Below are 16,872 nucleotides of genomic sequence, written 5' to 3' on the forward strand. Positions count from 1 at the left end.
TTAAGATATAGTGCTTGAAAACTGAAGTTGTTATCTGATACAATTTACAAATGCACTGAGCTTCCTTAATCCCATTGACTTCATGTCATCTGAGATGCCTATACATATATTAAATCTGGTAAATTTCATATTTAACTTTTAAAAAATAAGGTGTAAAAAAACCTGACAAGTATCTTTTAGAAATAGAGAGAGAACATGGAAATAAACACAAATTTCCTGGATCCCAGGTTATGCATAAATGAAAAGCAATTATTTTCCTTAGTTCTATACAGCTGTTTACAAAAAATACCCCTGTTAAAATTGTTTGATCACTTTTTAAAAAAAAATCTGAAAAGATTTTAATTACGATTTTATAGGACAATTGCATTAGTAATTACATACCATTTTTATTTTAAATCTTCCTGGAGGTTTATTAATTATGTGATAGAAACATCTCAGTTACAAACCTCTTAAATGTCAAAAATATGCATTTGATATTCAATTTGGTATTAATTTAACATACAACTCACTCTCAAATATAGACTGTGTGTAGCAGCATGTTTAAGACCACATTTTCTGTCTATCCATTTTGGAAGTCAAGCTCCGATACAGAATGTATTGCTTATAGCAAATGCCAATCTATTCAAGAGACCTCATGTTCACCCAGTATCCACTACAAATACAACTTTCCCAGGTAGGAGCATGCATGCTATGTGATGTCAAAAAGTCAAACACTGCTCTCATTTATGTTGATTTTACAAAATACATATAAAGGAGTAACACAGTTATTAAGAGGAGAGTTTGGCTACAGGATTGCACATCTGTAAATGAGCAGTGTCAGAGGCTTATTTTAGCTGTGGCAGCAGAGTAGGAAGAATTGCTATGCATATGTTACATGAGGAAGCATTGCTAAGTACCTCCACAAGTGGGAAATTTGTATGAATCAAACCTGTGTTGTAACTAGTAGCAAATATATATATATATATATATTTTCAGAACTCTGTTTTAGGCCCACTCTGCAGTTTCAAGTTGCCTTTGTTATGCTGTCAAGATGTGCAGAGATTAAAAACATCACCTTCCACACAATAATTGTTATACTGGCAAATGGGTCCTGCCACTCCTGTCCTGTGAGAATAGACCTTTAGTTGGCTTAGTTTGTCTTCCAAGGAACACAGGATACCTTTGCTAATAATGAAAACAACCACAAACTTTTCTTGTTACCATATGCTCTGTCTCTTCCTCAGCACTCTGCTGGTAGAAGCTATGCCAACCATGGTTTTAATGCAGCCTTGTCCAATTGCACCAAATGATCCAAAACTTATTTAAACTATACACCTTTTAAAGTCTCACTGGGACATTAATTTATACAACTTTGGAATGCCTTTACATTTTCCCAACAGAGTGAAAGGAACTGTGCATGTTAATATCAGACCTGTGGGCTACCTATATCTGATAGTTATTAATTCTTTATTGAATTAAAAATTACAGTGAATTACAAAAAGTAAGCTGTATACCTGAGGTGAATAAAGACTTCTGATTCATGAGAGACTTAGGCTGACCTTGCCAGTGCTATTAATCATGAGTAGAGCTCAAGCAGATTGTATAGCACTGCAGAGATTTTAGAAAGTGAATATAAGGATATATGCACTTTGGGGGCCATAAACCAGTGTCTTACAAAATGTCTATGCTTTAGATAATCAGAAAAAGTCAGATGAAATAGTTTTACTAAAGATCTTCCATGACATAATGCCTTGCGCATATCTGTTACTTGCAAAGCTACATTTATGCACGGATATGTACACAAAGTGTGGACAAACATACTGTTTTATATTTTTATTCTGCCTCTGTTAATATTTTGGCAAGAACAAAATTAATAAGGTTTCCATCCTCAAAAGGCTTTCTAAAATGCTTGATGTGGGTCTGACAGTGAAATACAATGATATGCTGAACTGTAGCAGATGGTCAGTTGAAAAATAACTCTCTACAATATGTATGCCTATAGTACCTACAGAGTAACAATCTAATTACAAACAAAAGAGATGTGGAGTTCTTTACATATACTTCTTTAGTGATACGTACAAGGGAAAAAATGTCTTGATACTAAAAATACAATAAAACTCTTAAAAAACCCTCTCCCTTCCATGTTCTAATAAGAGTCTCATTTTAAAAGAAGAGGGGGAGCCAAGGGAAATTTTCTTCACATAAAGAAGTAGCTTCTTTCATCTTTTTATTATTTTGGAAAAGTGAGCATTTTAAATATTCATTGATGTTTGCTAAAATCTTTTCCTTTTTAATATGGGCTTTATATCTTCAGAGTGAGCAACAGATTTCTAAATTTAAATTTTCAGTGAAATTTTGGAAGAAGAAATATGACATCTTGACATGTTATTTTCTTCTTTTAAAAAAACAAACATAACCCCCAATCACAATGTACACCTACCCACCCCCACCCCATCCCCTTTAGTTTTAGTCATTAGATACACTCCAGGAAATGATCTCCTTTTTTGTTCCAAAAGAAGTCAGCATGTTGCTATTGCTTCTTGTCTTAAAGTTCTTGTCCAATTTACCATTCAGTTTTGCAACACCATCACAGCAGACTCTTTACCACTTAAATGATAAAAGTTTCAATAGGCACTTTAGTGGAATTACGAAAAAGCTACCACTCTTCCACCGTGATGCCAGAAAGCTATCTTCTTTCTAAGTCAGGTCAGTGAACTGTACCTTGTAGGCCTGAGCTTGTCTCAGTGTAATTCCAGAGTAACAAAATAACAACAACAAAAACCTGTGTATATTACAGGATTTATCTTTCCTTCATAGATCAAACCAAAACTGACAGTATGATAAATGTAGTAACTTGCTGGAAACAGATGCTGTCTTTTATAATCAAAGGAACCTGTCCTATTATAAAGCTTAGGTTTATCTTTTAAATTTGTTGTTGGTTTACTTTTCATTTTATTTCACAGTTATAGTTGTACTTAAGTGACTTTGTCAGGGTTATAACTTTCTTCTTCTCCAAACATGTCTGCCAAGGTCTTAAAGCGAGGTCCCCAGTCACTCAGATAGTCATAATCCTCGTCTGCCTCTGTAGTAAGGGAGTCTATAGAGCTGAGAGACTCTGCAACAGATCCATTTCCTTCATAAGCATAGGTTGCCAAGGAGTCATAAGGGGGTGCAGTTGGATCTACATCATTTTCCTGCAGCCTTTGATTAATGAAATCTCTTATGTCTGTATTATCTTCCACTGGTGGTCTCTGACGCGGAAAACGCAAGCTGTCTGGTTTTATGTCCCTGCGCATTTTGTTATCTTCAATCACTTTGGGATTCCTCAGGGCACCTATGTCGAAAGCCTGGGTGTCCTCTTCTCCACCTCCTTCATCATCATAATGGATAACATTATCTCTGATGTCTTCTTTAGAGGTCATCAGGGTGTCCTTTTTCTTCTGCCTCCGTAGTGCTACATACAGTACCACAATGACTGTAATAAGAGAAAACTGAAGTTAAGACATGCACAGAAATAATTTGGTAGACTGATGATATACCATTATATCTTCCTTTGAAAGCTGCAAGCAATCAAAGGGACGTTTTGCCTTAGAAGACGTGCTCCTACTATTCTTTAAAAATAGCAGTGCTCTAGCCAATGAAAAGCCATTTGCTGTTTGATGTACGAGTCTAACTCCTTAGTACTTGCTGAGCTGCTGAAGGAAGTAACAAATAATTTTCCTACCGGCCTGCATTGTGAACAAATAGAATTGGACAAGATTTCAGTTTTTAGTTCAGAGAGACAAAGACACGGGGTTCTTTTTAAAAATGTCTTCCATAGCAAAATAGAGAAAAATCCCCAAATTTCCAAATTGCAGAGAAAAAACCACACACTATTAAAGAAAGAAAAGAAAGGAATCTTTAAAATGGAGAAAAAATAATCCTACTTCTGCTTTTTATACAGCACACTTTGGCCTCTTCAGGGATTTCCTTTGAAAAATCCTGGTTCTGGAGAGAAAAGGGGTCCAGGAGAGCTGGTTGATTTTAAGTGTCACCTCTTCCAAGGTCAACAGTGGTCCATCCTGACCAGCAGAAAATCAAGCAAAGGCAGCGGGAGGCCTTCATGGATGAATAAGGAGCTCCTGACTAAACTCAGCAATTAAAAAAGAGGCATACAAGAGGTGAACACAGAGACAGGTGAGCCAGGAGGAATATACAGTGACTGAACATGCAGGGATGCAGTTAGGAAACTCAAAGCCTGTCTGGCATTGAATTGCAACAAGAAGGGCTTGTGCAAGTACAGCAGCAGCAAAAGAAAAAATAGGGAAAACGTGGGCCCCCTGCTGAATGGGGCAGCGGACCTGTTGACAAAGGACGCAGAAAAGGCCAACCTCCTCAATGGCTTCTTTGCCTCTGACTTTATTGGTAAGGTTCAGGAATCCCAGGTCCCTGAGACCAGAGGGAAAGTTTGGAAAAAGAAAGACTTATCCTTGGCGGAAGAGGGTCAGATTAGGGAACATTTTATCAAACTGGACACACATAAGGACATGGGACCTGACAGGATGCACACATGAATGGTGAAGGAGATAACTGATGTAATTGTGAGGCTACTTGTGATAATTTCTGAAATGTCATAGGGACTGGGAAAAGTTTCTGAGGACTGGAGCAAGTGTCTCTCCTATCTTCAAGAAAGGCAAGAAGAATGAGTTAGTGAACTACAGGCCAGTCAACCTCACCTTGACCCTGAGGAAAGTGATGGAGCAAATAATTCTGGAAACCATTTTCAAACCTATCAAGAATAGGAAAGAGATCAGGAATAGTCAGCATGGATTAACAAAGTGAAATTGTGCTTAACTCACCTGATAGCCTTCTAAAATGAGGTGACTGGTGGATGAAAGGGAGAAAAGTGCATTATTTTTATCCTAACTTTAGCAAAGCTTTTGATGCTGTCTCCCATAACGACATCCTCAGAAAAACTGAGAAAGTGTGGACTAGACAAGTAGACGGTGAGGTGGATTGCAAAACTGGGCAAACTGCCAGGCTGTAAGGGTTGTGATCAACAGCCCCAAAGACCAGATGGAGGCCAGTCACTAATGATGTACCCCAGGAGTTGATAGTAGTTTTGTTTAGCATCTTCAAAAATGACATTCATAAATGTCATATATGACATCTTCATAAATGGATCATGGGATTGAGTGCACCCTCAGCAACTTTGCAGGTGATACAAAACCGGGATTGTGCCACTGTTCAAAGGGACCTCACCAGGCTGGGGAAATGAGCCAGTAGGAATCCCGTGAAGTTCAACAAAGGGAAATGCAAAGTCCAGGACGTGGAGAGGAATAATGCATATTGTAGATGCTGTTGGCTGACTGGTCAGAAAGCAGCTTGATAGAGAAGGACCTAGGGTACTGGTGGCATGAGCCAGCAATGTGCCCTTGTGGCAAAAAAGGCCAACAGCATTTGAGACTGCATTAGGAAGAGTGCTGTCAGCAGGACTAGAGAGCTGATCATTCCCCTCTGTTCAGCCCTGGTCAGACACACTAGGAGTTGTGGGTCCAGTTCTTGGCTCCACAGTACAAGACACACAATGACTTCCTGGAATGAGTCCAGCGTAGAGCCACAAAGATGATTAGGGGATTGGGAGACCTGCTATACGAGGAGAGACTGAGAAAGCTGGGACTGTTCAGCCTGGAGAAGAAAAGTCTCAGGGGGGTCTTATTAAAGTGTAGAAATATCTGGTGGATGGATGTAAAAGACGGAGCCAGACTTTTCTGAGTGGTGACCAGTGACAGGACAAGAGGCAATGGACACAAATTTAAATGCTGGAAATTCCATTAAAATGTGAGAAAAAAGTTTCTTTACTGTCAGAATGGTCAAGCATTGGATCATGTTGCCCAGAGAGGTTTTGGTGTATCCATCCTCAGAGATATTCAAAACCCAACTGGATACTGAACAATCTGCTCTAACTGACCCTGCTGTAAGCAGGGAGGGTAGACTAGATGATCTTCAGAGGTGCCTTCCAGCTGTGATATTGTGATTCTATAGAACATAAAATGTTACAAACTGGGTTTATTCCAAGTGGCAAGTGGGGTTTTTTTCAATAGTTTGTCTTTGGAGATATATTCAATTGAATGCAAAACCTGCTTGTAGTAAACTGGCCTTTTGTTACTTTAAATTCCCTGACTGCATTTTGTAGGAATGACAGTATTCTAAGTGCTGTTGTTGAAGTAACACAATAATGAATACAGGAGTTGTAATGATTATAAATTCATGGCCAGGTTTGTGTGGCCTAAAATAACTCCTGGTTCTGGTAATATGCTGACTGCCTTTTGTGTAGAAATGAGTTCGACGAGAATGACTTCAACTACAATTTTAATGACTCTGTGTCAGGCCAGGTTCACAGCAAGAAATGAAAATCCAAAAGCAGTTTTTAAACTGATCGATAGAATAGTAAGGAGAAAGTCTGGATATAAGATAAATGCCATTCTCTTAAGTTACACACAGCACTGGAGATCTCATTATTTATACATTAGTTTTTCTGAGTAATATTGCCAGGCTGATTGGGATGAAGGGAGCTGTTAAAGGACCAAAACCTCTTTTCCAAACATAATCTCAGTAATTCAGTCTGGTGTTCTATGCAAAGTGGGAATTAAAATATCTTCATTAGTTTTGTATATGCCAAGAACATCAACCAGCAGCAGATCTGGTAAGGAGTTCTATGACATAATTATTTTTCATTGAATATGCCAGGTTTTTGAAATAAAAATTGTATTTATTTCAACAAACCATCAGGGAAACATAAACACAGTTCTGTTGGAGGCCTCTGTGATCACCTAGCAAATCTGGAGGAAATTCAAACTTCAGGTATTCTGGCTTCCCCCAGATACTCTTCGGCTGTAAATGATCTCTGTACCACACATACAATTTTTACACAGGACAGAAATTCTGACTGTTACCTGCTGCTACTCAGAAGCTATTTACGTAACCCTGAGCCTGCAGTAATTAACTGATAAATTACTGCATTATCCAAATGTAAAGAGGTATCCACATATTATATTCTGTGTCTACAGATATTTTTGCCTATGCATTAGACCTACATAAGGAGAAGTGTGAGATCTAGAAATCCCACTTGTAGCAAGAAGAGGCATAGACTATAATCTGTAAGAATTAGTCTGCTTTCTGCATCCCATATTGTGCCTGTGTAAACTACAAAGTTGGTTTTATTTTGTTATCAGTTCATTAAGGCTATATTATAACTAGGGTGCATATGAATATTGACTGCTTTGGGTCAATGCTGTAAATAAGGCAATATATAAATATAACATAGAATCATAGAATGGTTAGAGTTGGAAGGGACCTTAAAGATCATCTAGTTCCAGCCCCTGTGGCATGGGCAGGGACATCTCCCACTCGAGCAGGTTGCTCAAAGCCCCATCCAGCCTGGCCTTGAACACTTCCAGGGATTGGGGCATCCACAACTTCTCTGGGCAACCTGTTCCGGTGCCTCACCACCCTCACAGTAAAGAAGTTCTTCCTAGTATCTAATCTAAATCTCCCCTCTTTCAGTTTAAAACCATTACTCCTAGTCCTATCTGGACAAGTGACAATGCCACCTTATGGAATCCATGCCTGCCTGAAATGAAAGTGTTCCTGTAGAGTTTCATATGGATCTAGCCAATCACAGTCTACGTTGTTTTCACCTCTCTCATTTCTTCATTTTTCTTTTGCTCAAATTGGCATGAAGAATTAAATAAAGGCCCTTACTCAGTCCTTACTTTTGTTACTGTCAGTAGGACTTATCCACCTTAGTAATAATCCAAAAATACTTCAAGAAAAGTATTTAAATGAAACTATTTCAGAGAAAGAAATATGGTTTGGATTCCACTGAAAGCTGGTTCTCTATATGCAATAAGAAATATGTAGGTGTTAGCAGATTCACAGTCATGGTCAGTGCTTTGGTATGCTTTTCTAGAAACGTAGAAGCAGCGTAAGAGTTCTCATAAACTGCTACACAGTTTCAGTGGCTTTTGTTAAACTATAGATGAAGCTAATAACAACAAAAAGTAATTCACAGGTGAATAATCAGAGTAACACGCTTCACATGGTTTCATGAGAACTAACCTAGAAGTATAACAATACACAACAAGATTGCAATCAGCGCTCCTGTGCTGAGGCCTACTGGTAAGAAGATTGCTTCCACGTTGCAGGACAGGATGGTCCCATCAGAGTCACATCTGCAAACACGGATAGTCACTGTGTTTGTGCTGCTCTGGACAGGGTAACTGCTATCTTCTATTACTACTGGAAGAAAGTACAGCTCTTGCTGCCTTCTGCTGTAACCATTTCTCCTGGTTTCAATCCCAGCTGTGTTGTCTGTAAAACATGACACAGGCATTACAGGATTTTTATTTCATATTTCAACTCACCATTGTAGTTTGTATCACCTTTAGTAACCGCCAGCTATCCCATTTTTGAAACTCAGTGAATAACACACTTTATGTAATTGCCTTGCTTTATCATTACAGAAGGTATTGTATTCTGACTGGTACAGCTATTTTTTTGCAGAGCATTAAATAATATTCAATTTCTTGTAAACTTGTTAGCTTGACAGCTAGAAAGAAGACAAAAATATTAATTAGAAATAGCATTACAGGTATTAGATTAGGAAAGCTTTTCAGTTTTTCTTTTCTCCTCATCTCCTTATATTCCAAGTCTGTGGTCCAAAGGACTTTGATTGCACATGGATTTAGAATCAAATCTCTATTAATTAATTTTCCTTTAACACTGAAATTAATGTACCTAAGCAAAATGCAAAACCCATTCAACTTTCCTGCCCCATTAAAAATAAGTACAGAAATGAACTGAATACTTTATAATCAGTACATTTTCCACCAATTAGTCACGAATGTGTCCAGAGCTCCTAGAAGCTACGTTTTGTTGTTTCTTCCCAGTAGGTATTCAGTTATTACTGCTTTTCTTGAATCAGAGTAGCAAGGAAATGATGTGCAGATTAAAGGAATTACATTGGAAGAAAAACCAAAATGAAATTAGGGGGGAATAAATTGGCTGACAGATCTGAGTCAAAGTAGCCTGCAGCAGTCACCTTTTTTGCCATCTCAACTATGTGCTTCACTGTATCTTTGGAAGAGGTCCCTTGCCGTCTATGTTATGACTTTCACCCCTTCTTGGAGTTCTGTCACAGGGTAGAAGGATTAAGGGCTCTGAATTAAACACTCAAATACTTGTGTGCAGTTCTGATTAAGGACGATAAGAAGGAACCCTAAATATCCGAAATCAGGTATGCTATGATCAGACACCATTGAGAAAGCACTTGACTGACAAAATGCTTGTTTCAGAAGTCCCCTTTTTATCAAAATCAAACATGGCACACAGACACATCAAGTTCAATGACATTCAGTTTTGAAAAAGAAAAATGTCTCAAAACAGTTTGAATCAAAGCAACTTCCATATTCAGCTTGTTCTTTCTATGATTAATGATCTGCATTGTATTAAGAGTTTTAGATCTAATTTGGAGTAATCCAGCCTAATCTTATTTCTATTTCAATTAATAGAATTATTTCTATTATTTTTTTTTCTTCTAATTGCAATGTTGAAGATCAATTTAACACGTTACAATGCACCCAAATGACTTTCCATTCTCCTTTTAGAAGAATCAAACAGATCAAGCTCTTAAGTCTTTGACTTCAAACAGTTTTTTTGCTCTTCTACAACCTCTTTCAATTGTTCAAGGTCCCTTTGAAAGCAGAGACATAGGCATGTGTTTGAACTCTAGACAGAGCAGCGTTGAGTTGCAGTCTGAAGCTGAGACAATTTCTGGTTTTTCAGTCTCTTGGCAATAAATTCATTTTCAGGATGTGTGTGACAGTCTGGAGAGAAGGAAAATTGTCTCTCTTACATGAGCAACCAAGTGTGCTCAGCAGGGAAGCAGCCCTCCAGGGAGCAGTGTGAAGCCAGGAAAGTGGAAAGAGGAAGGTGGGCGGTTCAGCTGGAAGCACTCCAGCTCTGCCAGGGACTCTCACTTCTATTCACAGCTGATGGATTGGTCTCAGCACTGCTGAAGGCATAGTTTAGAAACACAACATTTCCCTGTATTTATATTTATAGAGACTCCAAATGGCAACCTTGAGCTTCTGTCTTACTTCTGTCCTCATTAAGTTACATTCAGAGGAAGCATGGAATCTGGAAAAGTTTATTCTCTTGGGTGCACTATGAACATATTACACCTGCTCTAATATCACACCACTCATAATTTTTAGATGTATATAATAGCACTGGTTATTTGGCTCCTTGATGTGTTTAAAAATGTTAAACCACCTTTACTTATAAAAGTGTTAATTGTAACACAGTGAAGATCGTTTCCTCCAAAAAAATTCAAAATTTCTTTCACGAAGTACCTGCCTGGTACTAACACAATTGCTAACTCAAAAGACAATGGTATTTATGTTTTTAAAAGGCTTCTGTAGTGAAAATAAGGTTTTGTTATTATATCTCTAAATTGTGCACAGAGCAGACTTTCCATCTTTTTGGCAAACAAAAGGCAGAAGATACTGAAAATATTATACAGACTTTCTGGTTGGACAGCTTTTTCTAAAAGCTCTGGAAAATCATCAAAATAAAAAAGTCTTTTATGGTTGGAAAATATTCCACAAAAGCTTATGTTTTGATAAATAATATACTTCTTTCTTCTTTTTTAGTAAGTGTTAAGAAATGCTTTTAAGATTGTGTATATATGTATATACCTGCACAAACATTTATGCATGAAAAATTGTGTGTCCTGGTGTTTTATAATTCAATTATTTATGGAAATATTGCATTTTTTTTTATACAGTAGAGAAAGTTTGTTAGCAGACTACTGAGATCCAAAGTCATCTTGGTGTTAACACTACTGGTTCAAATGGAGAAATTTAATTATCTAATAATATTTGAGCAATTTCCTCACCAAATCACTTAGCTTAGCTTATATGCTAACCTAAGCAAACTTCACTAAAAAATGAGAAAGGTTATTAAGTTTAATCACTGTGTAGCCTTTTTAAGGTTAAAGATTCTTTTGAGGAATTAAGTATGTTAAAATAGCCTGAGAAGAACTGGAAGACATTTAAAACAATAGTTTGCAATTATTTGAAAAAATTAAATCTTGGTGACATTAAAGGATATTTTAGTAAATGGACAGAAAGAAATAAATTAAAGTTCTTAGAGAAATCTTGACCAAAAGAGCAAAGGTATTTAGAAACACCCAGTATTTGTGTTGTGAGACTTCATAATTATGAAGATACTACTCATACGTTTCTTCAAATGTGTTGAAATGTGAAAAGATGAAAGTAATTCATGTAAAACACAAGGAAGCTCTAAAGAGGTATATTTTCCTTCTTCTGTTAAGATACAGCGAACATGTTCTTTTTTCTTTTTAATTATTATCATTAGCAAAGTTTATCATGCTGAGCTTTCCAAGGAAATACTACCAACAGCTAAGTAGAGAACAGAAAATAACAGAAACTACAGTGCAGCATTAAGGGGAAGCAAATTTAAGCATTATCCACAATTTTAAGTCCATTGGTACACAGATATAAAGCATTTCAATCTTGCTTGGTATAATTACAGTTAGATATTGAAACGCCACAACATTTTTAAATACTAGTAGTTAAAACCAAACCATTTAGACTAAGCACTTCTGGTGAAGAGTAATGACCTAATCTTCCAAGAACAGAAGTAAGGGGACTTGAATCCATTGTATGGTTGTCCTTCATATTCATTGAGCTGTCCGTCTTAAGAAAACTATTTGACTAGCCTCTGATAAAATGCTGATCTACCTATTTCTGGTTTCACAAGTTACTATTATTCATGTCTGCTATACTGTGAATTATTACAGTTTCATTATATACTGTATTTACAAATTGTTAAGTGAAATTCTTTGCTCATCTGTAAAATGTTTTTAGCTATCTATGACATACTAAGAGAAAAGTCACTAAAGTTTAGGAATAACCATTTTTGTCTTGTCATTTCACAGAGAAGCTATATAAAAAGGGTAAATAAGCACAGTTTATTCTTCTGCTGTTTCAAATTTATTTCTTCCTGAACTTTCTTAATGGTAAAGGTCTTAATGATTAATAGTTGTGCTTATTTTGTTGGCTTTAATTTTGTATCACCTAAGATTGACAAAAGTGTATGGCTTTAAAGAATAACGTGAGTCACATACTTAAATGGTTTTTAAAAAGGCTAAATAAGTAGCCTTTGCAATTTTTTTCATTTTGTGCATTATCGATTTCTAGCCCTTTTTAGTATTTGGGTTACTTAATTCTCAAGAAAGAAACCTTTACATCCTACTCAGTGTTGTCTCAAATTTAAATTAAAAATAATAATGAATATAATTAATAATTTTTTTAAAAAAATTTAGAATTACATAATTTTCCTTAAAAGTAATACTTATAATCTTCATAGTTAAATAGGTAAAGAAATGTTACTGAACTTTATTGGATGGCTTTAGGCGTTTTTTCTTTGCAGAGTAATATAAACCCTTTTTTATGAAAAGCTTATCATATCACAGTTCTTTGAGGATCATCTAATATCCAGTAAACTCATTGTTAATTTTTTTTCCATATTTGGTTAACGAAATTAATGGTGAAAATTTACTGCAGTTTATTATGATGTTTTAGCTGTGTCCGTTCACAAGACTACATGTTTGAAGATGTTTATGATAGAAAAAAAGATCATTTTTTCAACTTGGGTTGTTCTTTGCCATTTATCAAAAACATTAAAGTGAAAAAGAAAAAAAAAAAAAAGATGATCAGCTATGATAAGAATTGGGGGGGGGGGGGTATATTATATAGATCTACAAATTATTGATTGTTGTGGGATGTTATACTGCAGCAGCACTGTCCATATTTAGAACTGATTCTTCTGCAGGACTATGCATCCTCCAGAACGCACAATAGCTGGAGAACAGTTAGCAAAGTAACAGTATTTAAACAAGGCAGCAATAGTGCCTTGTTTAAAGGTATACCTGCATGGTTCTTTCTGAGATACTGAATGATAAAAGGAAGAAAATAAAACAGGTAACAGTGTTTTTGAAGGCCTGTAGGGAAATCTCACCCTTTGGTGTTCTGACAATTTCTGTCTCCTAAAAATGAGGAAAGGTGCAAGACCTGAATTTATATTAATATATGTCCTAGATAGTTTAAGAATTAGAAATATAACATTAAAAAGTCCGTAGATATGACTCAAATACAAAGTAATTGTATTTGTCATTATAATCTCAGCCTGCTGCTCTGAAAGAGAGATATGGGTAACCAACTTACTTCTGTAGTCATGGACTGTGAAATTTGGTTTGTTGGAAGCCTCCGATGACAGTCTGAAGGAAAACCTTTGCCCAGCTGGTGACAAATCTTTGTCTGCTGCAGTGACAGTCTGTATCACCTGAAACCAGATTAAGATTAATTCTGAAGTCAGTTCATTCTTCTAAAAGAAGCAGTTTTTTAGAAGTGCAAAGTGAACAGCAAATGAAACAACGGAAGTGAAATCCTGCTGGATTACTCTCATTTCCCTAATGTATTGGACAGTGGAGGCAAGAAGTCTGAACAGTAGAGCCTCCAGAGGACTCATGATGATTTAGAAGGTCTCACTTCGACATATCTGAAGGAAATCAAAAATATTTACCCTATATTCATAGCAGAAGTATTTAATATCTGTTTTTTTGTATCAAAATACTAGTGATTGTTTTCAGGTGAATGATTACTTAAAGACTGCTTTTATCTGCTACTACTACTATCACTGTTATGACTGGTATGTGTTGTACCAATACTTCACAAAGCTGCACCCTAATTTTACAGCTTGAAACGAAGTAGAGAGGGTTGAAAGGTCTGCAGCATCTAGGTGTCAAGGAATTTTGGGGTCCCAAAGTCCTATCTACTAGATTTCAGGTAAGCACAATGCAGTTAAAATGTTTCACAGTAGGATTGACACTGATCTTTTAAAAAGGAAGGCATTTTTTTATGTAACGAAGTTCTAAATATTTATAATTTTTGACAGCTCAGTGCTTATACCAGCCTTCCCTGTAAAAGGTTCCCCTTCCTACTGTTAGTGCCTGGATAAGGTACTAACTAAATGTATCTGATAATCTAGAAGTTAAATTAGGTTTCATGGTAGTTAGTTAAAACATATATATATTAAAAAAAAAAAAGATGAGATAGGAATATCATATGAAATCACAGACAAATCTGTAATAAAGGCAATAAAAATCACATGAACTTGATTATGTATTACATACATATAAAGAGAAGTCACTGATTACACAGCAGGCTGAATATGTTCTTTCTATGGCTGGCAGTAACTCTCAAAGTTGAGTGGCTGAAGTTACCATTCTTGACTTGGAAATAGTATTAGCTGTTAATATATATGATGGTTTGCCTTGGTGCTTTGCAGAACTGTGTTTAATTGCACACATTTTGTGCAGAAGGAGTACCTGCCAACAGCTTCTGGGGCCAGCTCTATTAATAAAGGCATCACTCATGGTAAAAGGTGATATTCTAAATCTGAAACAGCTTTTGCATGCTATGCATATATTTGAAACTGCTTATAAAAACAAGCTTTCAGGAGGATTGTCTTTGGAGTTGTGGGTTCTTTTTCTCAGAATAGGACATAGAAATATGTGTAATCCATCCTACTCCATTTATTCACTGCAGTTTTACCTTCGTATTTAAGTATCTTTAAGGAAGGGATTCTTTCTCCTGTCATAGCTATTAAATGCACAGTAAAGGGTGGATCAGGCCCATATAATCAGGGATAATAAAAATAAATAGACCATAAAAGTCAAAAACAGAATTTCAAGAGATGAGTATTTCCAACACAAACATTTTATTTTTAAAAGAATTCTAACCGTTACATCATTTTTCAACCCAGAAATTTCTACTGCTATAAATAATAAGGAAAGAAAAAGCAAAAAAGCAAGCATTACAAATTTGAAATACCTGTCCAGCTTTGGCATTTTCACATACAGATGTCTCATATGGAACTGAAATTTCAGGAGGAAACTCGTTGACATCCAGGACATTTATTATAATGTTGACTTTGCTGGTTAATAGTGGGTTACCTATAAATGATTTTTAGGAGAAAATCATTAAGGAATACTATTTAGGCGTGTTGTCATCACCAGTGCCCATGAGCTGTCATAAACTGTTTAGATCCCAGTACTGTAACTTCTAAAAGCCCTTGACTTCTGTTCATTTCTGATTTGTACTAAGGAGAAATCAGAAGCAAACTCTCTATCATTTTGTACCAGACTTTGATCCATTACTCTTCATGGAGTAAAGAATCAATCAACATGATTATGTTTATCAGAGCATAAATTAAAGAATTTGAAGTTACACCTGTAATTAAAGATGCAAACTTTTCTCAGATCACTTTTCATGGACTGTGGAAAATGCTTCCAGTGATTAAAACCGAATTCTGTTTTCCACAATAGAATGCAGAAAAATCAGTATTTATTTCTTAGTCACTGTTTACGTCTTCAGGATATTAAGGAGGTATGCAGAGCATACCCATTTAGAAGATGGAGAAAAGTAAGAGAAAGATATAAAGAAAATTCTTGCTGAAAACCAGATAGAGTCAGTGGTAAATTTAACAGTGAAACATGTAGAACTAGCATTCAACTTACAGTTAAACCATTAGGCTATGTTGTAACATTTATTTCTTTAACTGCATAAGTATTTGCAAGCAGCAAATACTTTTGTGCAAAAGAAATGCTAAAAAGCAGTTTACATTATGCTTCTTTCCATTGTCCTACCAATGCAGACAATCTTCATCAGTCAGTAGATACATTTTGTAAGCAAGTTTACCTGCAAATGCAATGTCTGACAGAAAGACACAAATTCAAAACAAAGCAGACAATTTTCTCTTTTACTTGATGCTGAGATCCCTTGCAAGATAGCAGACACATAAAAAACAGTTTAGCTGGGGAGTCCAAAGGATACTTATTTTATCCTTCTGCATTTAAGAAGAGTGGCAGCCACTATACAGACACAGTTAACTATTCAAGAACTTTATGCTATGAATCAAGGTGGTGTAGGAGCGACAGCATGGAGTCATGTCTAAGTACAAGAACAGTTTTCTTGAATCTTCAGGTATAAATGGACCCCTCAAATTATTTGCATTAGCTGCTAACTTCACAATTTGTATAAATATTTGCATTTCTGTTGTTTATAACTTACATAGGAAGGGGCAAAGTCTCTTCATGGTGGCACTCTGGAAATTTTACATGATTTCTTTCTTGTTCTTAGGGTTTTCAAGAGACCTCTGTCAAAGCCAAAAGGTATTCCCCAAGGATTTCCTAGTTAAATAGGACAAGCTTCAAGTAGAAGTGTGATTTACCTGTTTATAAGTACTGGATAAACTGACCATCCTACAAACTGAGCTTGGAATTGGAAAAAAAAAAAAAAAAACAAAATCACAAAAAACTACTACTCAAATCACACAATATTTGTAGTTCCTTCCTATGAAGATATCTCATAGCGACTGTATCTAGTAATATCTCTTTTAATCCTTATTCATTTCCAATTCAGCATCATCTCTACTTGCAGAATGTCTCTTTGGAGAAAGGCATTGTGCAGTATGAATGAAGAAAAAGTTTGGTCTAGCAGCTGGGAATTAGGCAGTGGCTCTTTAGATGACCAAAGAACCATAAGAAATCTAGATCATACTTGAATTTGTTCCTTTGTATAACAGAAAAAAAAAAAAAAAAGTACTAAGAAGTTATTTTAGTCAGTAGAGGGCAGGACTCTGAATATATACAGAGATCAGAAAAGCCTTGAGTAGGTCAACCTAACTTAAAACTTCCCTCCTAGCAATACCCACTGCAAAGAACACGGCGACTCACATGAAGGAACTCGGGTTTTTGTATGTTTA

General features: G+C 36.1%; 1 protein-coding gene across 2 annotated transcripts in view; it reads right to left on the minus strand.

The window, feature by feature from the left end:
- Positions 1-2,954: 2,954 nt before the first annotated feature.
- The window catches only part of CDH12 (cadherin 12), a 170,484-nt gene continuing 156,566 nt past the window's right edge, over positions 2,955-16,872 (minus strand). For both annotated transcript variants that reach the window (XM_074146586.1, XM_074146585.1), the window contains 4 exons: positions 14,940-15,061; positions 13,272-13,389; positions 8,080-8,331; positions 2,955-3,454 (listed from right to left, as the gene is read on the minus strand). In XM_074146586.1, coding sequence (XP_074002687.1) covers positions 2,955-3,454; positions 8,080-8,331; positions 13,272-13,389; positions 14,940-15,061 — 992 coding nt within the window. The remainder of the gene's footprint in view (positions 3,455-8,079; positions 8,332-13,271; positions 13,390-14,939; positions 15,062-16,872) is intronic.

The sequence above is a fragment of the Numenius arquata genome, chromosome 4 (assembly GCF_964106895.1).
Source record: "Numenius arquata chromosome 4, bNumArq3.hap1.1, whole genome shotgun sequence".
NCBI lineage: Eukaryota > Metazoa > Chordata > Aves > Charadriiformes > Scolopacidae > Numenius > Numenius arquata.